General features: G+C 38.4%; 1 protein-coding gene across 1 annotated transcript in view; it reads left to right on the top strand.

The window, feature by feature from the left end:
- The window catches only part of TOMM7 (translocase of outer mitochondrial membrane 7), a 5,666-nt gene extending 2,628 nt beyond the window's left edge, over positions 1-3,038 (top strand). Inside the window, exon 3 of the mRNA XM_006911984.3 lies at positions 2,808-3,038. Within this exon, the coding sequence (XP_006912046.1) occupies positions 2,808-2,823 (16 nt within the window). The 3' untranslated portion in view covers positions 2,824-3,038. The remainder of the gene's footprint in view (positions 1-2,807) is intronic.
- The last annotated feature ends 2,222 nt before the right edge of the window (positions 3,039-5,260 follow it).

The following is a 5,260-nucleotide window of genomic DNA, read 5'->3' as shown; positions in this document are numbered from 1 at the left end:
TGGCCTCCTGCAGATAATCTTACTTCTTACATTACTTAGTGCAGTGCCATCTTATATGAATTTCATCCACCCTCTCTGCCTTGCCAGCCTCTCATTTCTAAGAGGAAGAGGTTTTTCTTAAAGGTTACCACCATATGTGCCCTTAACTTTTCCTATAGTTATTCTCTTTTCCCTAATAAAGTTATTTAATAAATGGTCTTTATTCACTGCCTCCTTTCTTTATTTCCTTCTCTCCTTTTCACCTCATTTGGTTAATCTTTATGGTATAGCTTCTTTAAGCTGCTTTCAGAGATCACCACTGTTTCTTTTTTAGCTGTTCCTCTTTGAACTGTCAGTTTTCTTTTTTGTAAAATGGGGACTTGAGATAGTGTATCTGCTGTTTACTAGCTGGTTGACCTTAGGCCAGCTATTTCCTTGGGGAAGTGTCACCTTAGGAAACGTGGTCTGCGATGGGACTGCCTGGTCCAGCCCTAGAAGTTACTGTCAAATGTCTTTCCTCAAGAGGCAGTTAAGCTTTCTAAGCTGAAGTTTCCTTTTTATAAGTTGGGCATAGTATCTACTTCATAAGATTAAAAACATTGTGTGTAAAGTATTAACAGTACTTGGCAAGTAATATGTGAGCGATAAACTGTTAATAGTAATTTTTCATCTTTTTTTGTGTTAACGTCTTTACCTCATTTCTTTCTCCTATGAGAGCTGTGCCCTGGCTGCAAGATTCTGTGTGTCAATCCCAGGATGAACTGTGTGTTTCATGCCTTTGCTTGTATACGTGTGCTCCCTCAGCCTGGAATACTCCTTCCCCTCAGTTTTACTTGGTGAAAACCTGCTTCTGGAAAAGCCCAGTCTCAAATGTCTCCTCTTCCTCAGACCTTTTCCCCCTTCTCCCAGCTGAAACCACTCTTTTTTTGTGTTCCCATAGTATTCTTTAGCTTTCAACATTATCTGCCTTGTATTATGCTTGTTTCTTATTTACATTATATTTTGTCCTGTAAGTACCTAAAGTAGTTGCCAAAAAGTATTGAATGAACTAAATCAGATGACCCTAACCTTTCGGTGGCCTTTGGATAAGACTGGATATAGAATTGCATCATGTGGTACGAATTTTAGACTGGACCACATGCTGGGAAATAGCATTTTTTTTTTTTTTTTGTGGGGATGGAATGTGTCCTTCTGTTGTACTTATTTTTGGTTTCATTTATCCCATGAAGAGTTGACCCTAATTGCAGACTAGATGAAGTAACTCCATCGCTTTTTCATTTCTTCACCTTATTTTCAGTGTTCTTTCTGGTGCTGATTCTCTCCCTTCTGTCACTAGGGGCATCTTCTGGTTTCCTTCCGGGGTGTTTGTGATTTAGGGAAGAATTGACTGAGGGCCTGAAAAGGGTTGTCCAGTTACAGTACTTCATACCCAGTGCCACTTGCCCGGGGGAGACGACTAGAAAGGGCTTCCTGGGTGCCTGGTTTGTACCCGGGAAGAAACAGTGTATCTGCTAGGGTTTTAATTAATGTAAATATTTTATTAATGTAAAATTTATTGTTAATATAAATCTTACTGTTTATATGTGACTTCATTTATGTGGTAGTTATGTAAATAACAGTTCATGGTTCACTGGCCTGTTTCCCTCACTGAGTTGTTGGGGTCCTGGGGGTTAGTCCCACATTCGTTTTTGTGTCCTCCTCTTTCGCCCAGGATGGTGCATTGTATGTGGTCAGCAAATGTTGGTTGATGTGAATGCCTTATTTAAAATGCAGTATTTCAGCGAATAAGGGCAGCGTCTTAGTAAAACATTATTTAGGCAAAATATTTCAATGCTACATTTAAGAGGATCACTGATCCCATTATCTGTGTAAGGCCAAGGAAGATTTTCTTTTATTTTGAATGCTCATTACCACTGAGGAGGAGACCTTAACAGATGAATAATTTATTTTCATATCTTAACTGTATGCAAAAATACTTGGGGTTTAATGGGAGATTTTAATACACTTTTGAAAATTGGCAATAGATGCATTTTTCCTCCCCCCCACCCCCCCAGGCAAAGGGAAAATACTTTTTAAAAATAAACTGTACAGAATGCTCAAATTGTCATTTTTGTAATGCAACTTTATTTAAATTAACATACTACTAGAAATCACATTTCTAATCAGTAGAACTTAGAAATAAAACATCTCTTGTCTCCTTCCTGGATCCTGTTGCTTAGTCAGCAAATGATTCAGGAGTTTGGGCTAGTTGCTGGAATATTTGGGGTAAGCATTAGTGGAGGCAGAAACGAAGGCCTGTTGCTCCTGGGATGTGTGTGGACTAATGGTTAAGAGTACTTGAGTCACATCCCACGCTGCCACTCATGATATGTAACCAGTCTCATAGCCTCAGTTTCCACATCTTTAAAATAGGAATCATAACTGGGAGTTGTAGAACTTCACACGGTCTGACCCATAGAAAGCATTCTATAAATGTTATTCTTAATTTTACTGATATTGCATCTAGTAATGACACAGCTTTATTTTCTGGGTTCATCAGTCCTTCATGTGAATTAAACATCATTTATCTTTGATTAACTTCAAATTACATTTTTATTTTGTTTATATAACAGGTGACCTCTCTCAAAACTGACAGAATTGTATTTCTTTAAATATAGCTCTCTGTGTTTGAATTTTTCACTCAGAGATTGATCCTTGCCTTCTAGTAACCCTGAATTTGATAGATGAGTAAACACAGACATAAATATATGAAATCTTCTGGTTCTTAAACTGCTAAGAAGTTTTTACTTTGGGGTTTAATTTATTTCTCCTCTTCACAAACATTTTAGCTTACTTTGGGGATAAAGGACCGTTTGGTCATCTGGATTTGGAAGCAATCAGTGGACCGTAACACCATGGAAGGTGTACACTCTGGCTGGGATCAGAGATGGAACATCGTTCAGACGGTCACCAGTTGAATGGCACAGGGCCCTTCTCAGATGCCTATCTGTGGCAGAGTGGAACCTCTACTGACTTATTTATGATAGACTGTATCAAAATAAATGTTTTAAACAATGTTATGTGTTGAGTCCTTTTTGAATTGAACATAATAAGACTATTAGGTAAAAATCTAGCCTTTGGTACATTTTCAGGTCAGGGAATTTATATCCGTAGGTATAGATCTATAGCCTAGATGCTACCTTAAAAACAGAAGAGAATTTCCAAGTTAATTTCTTAACACATGGATTTCACTTTCCCTAGGCATTGAATCAGTAACTTCCTCTGGGATATTCTAAGGTAGAAGTAGAAACAGCTCTCAGTTTATGACAAACTGGGCTTTTACTTCTCACACTGCATTGGCGTAAAGTCCTGACTGAAAGAAACGGGGGTTCTGTGGCTCTGTCAGTAAGGGGTGAGAATGGCATTGGGGGGTATATGTCTGATTTGTTTGTGAATCGAATGTGAGTCTAAGAGTTCCCTCCATGGTGTTTGGAAACTAGAGCTGGCTGGGCAAGAGCCCGTGAACTACACAGAATAGTAGCACCTTTTATTTTCTGATAGAAGTAAAGGAGGTTAATGGGAATTAGTTTTCAGTTCTAGATCCTGGGTTTCCTGGGACCTTTACCTGTATTTGAAGCCTAGATTTACTTAGTTTTGGGAATTGTAATTAATGTGGGAAAGTAGGCCTGAAACAAGATATGATGCAGTTTGGAGAGGAGCCTATTGGTTTGAGTGTTTTAAACATCCAGCATTTAAATAGAGAATGACCATAAATGTAATTTCAGGTGACTGGCGCTATCATTATCAGAAAGTTCTTATTTCTCATGTAAAACCCTCTTAGCCATTTAAAACCTATTTCCTCAAGCTTTGTTACCTTTGCCATGGAGACTTAGGAGACTATTGTAAAGACGTTGCATAAAGGGATTTTAAAGTGGACTTTTTGGGAGTTAATTGCAGGCAGACTATTTTTGGTAAGTACTTAATATAATTGCTTCACCATTTCCGTGAATCTAGGCACGTATGATTTTGCTAAGAAGCTCTTAGTTTTTAAATCCTGTAGAATTGCTTAAGATTGCCCCCTCCTACCCACCCACAATCCTTTCTGCTAAATTTCAGTGTCGTCAGAGAATTTTTGTTAGAGTTTTTATATACATTTTTTTCTTACTCAGGATTTCTAGAAATTGAGAAAGTAAAGCTATGGCAGGTGTCCATATTGATAAAATGCTAACATGGGTAGTAAACATAACTGGCGTTATTTTTTAGGGATGAACTTGTAACTGTCTAAAAACCCAGGAGATTTTAAATGAAGAATCCAGAATTAAGTTGGAAGGGAGTTCCCTGATTCACGTGTGAGGAAGCTATCTTGTTCAAGGCATGGGTTAAGGACTGAGACTAGTACACTACTGTGTGTATATATCTTAAAGTTTGTGAAATGTTTATAACTAAGCGTCTATATTTTATTGAATTTTCGTTTTTAGGGCAGTGCAATCCAGTTCAACAAGCATTGGTCTCTGTTCTGTGCTGGGCACTAGAGAGTCCTGACCTTAATTTGCTTCGGCAAAAACACTGTGCTGAGAGGAACTGATTTGAGCCCTGGACCTGCCACTTAGTTCTTATGCCATTGGTGGAGAAGTCATTTAATTTTTAGGCTTCAGTTTCTTCTCAGAAATAGGAATAATAGTGCTTGCCCCAAGGTGTTATTTTGTAAACCAGTGGTCCTCAGATGATTCCAGATGAGCATCACCTAGAAACTTGATGTAAGTTCACATTTTCGGGTATGAAAATTGAGGGTAAGGCCCAGCAATCTCTTAATTACTTCAACCATTATGTACCTTTTACCTAGTTTCCCCCAATGGTGACATTGTAAAACTGCAATAGAGAATCAGGGCATTGACATTGATACAGTCAGAACTTTCCCATTACCATAAGGATTCCTCAAGTTGCCTTATTAAGCGCCAACCATCCTCACCTACCCCACCCCCACCCCAACCCCTGGTAACTGGTAATCTGTTGTCCATTTCTATAACTCATTTCAAGAAAGTTATACAAATGGAATTATGTGATAAGTAACCTTTGGGATTAGCATTTTTCACTCAGCATAATTCTCAGTAGATTCATGTAGGTTATATATCAATTTATTCCTTTTTATTGCTGAGTGTATTCCATGGGGTGGGTGTACGTGAAGGACAGCTGGGTTGTTCCCATTTTTCAACTGTTGTGAAAACTGCTTTGAACGTTTGTGTACAGCTTTTTGTGTGATCAGTTTTTTGTGCGATCCTCCATGTGACTGAACCCGGCTGCT

Source organism: Pteropus alecto, unplaced genomic scaffold (genome assembly GCF_000325575.1).
Source record: "Pteropus alecto unplaced genomic scaffold, ASM32557v1 scaffold21, whole genome shotgun sequence".
Lineage (NCBI taxonomy): Eukaryota > Metazoa > Chordata > Mammalia > Chiroptera > Pteropodidae > Pteropus > Pteropus alecto.
Note: the sequence above shows the minus strand (reverse complement) of the source record. Positions and strands in the feature narration are given on the sequence as shown.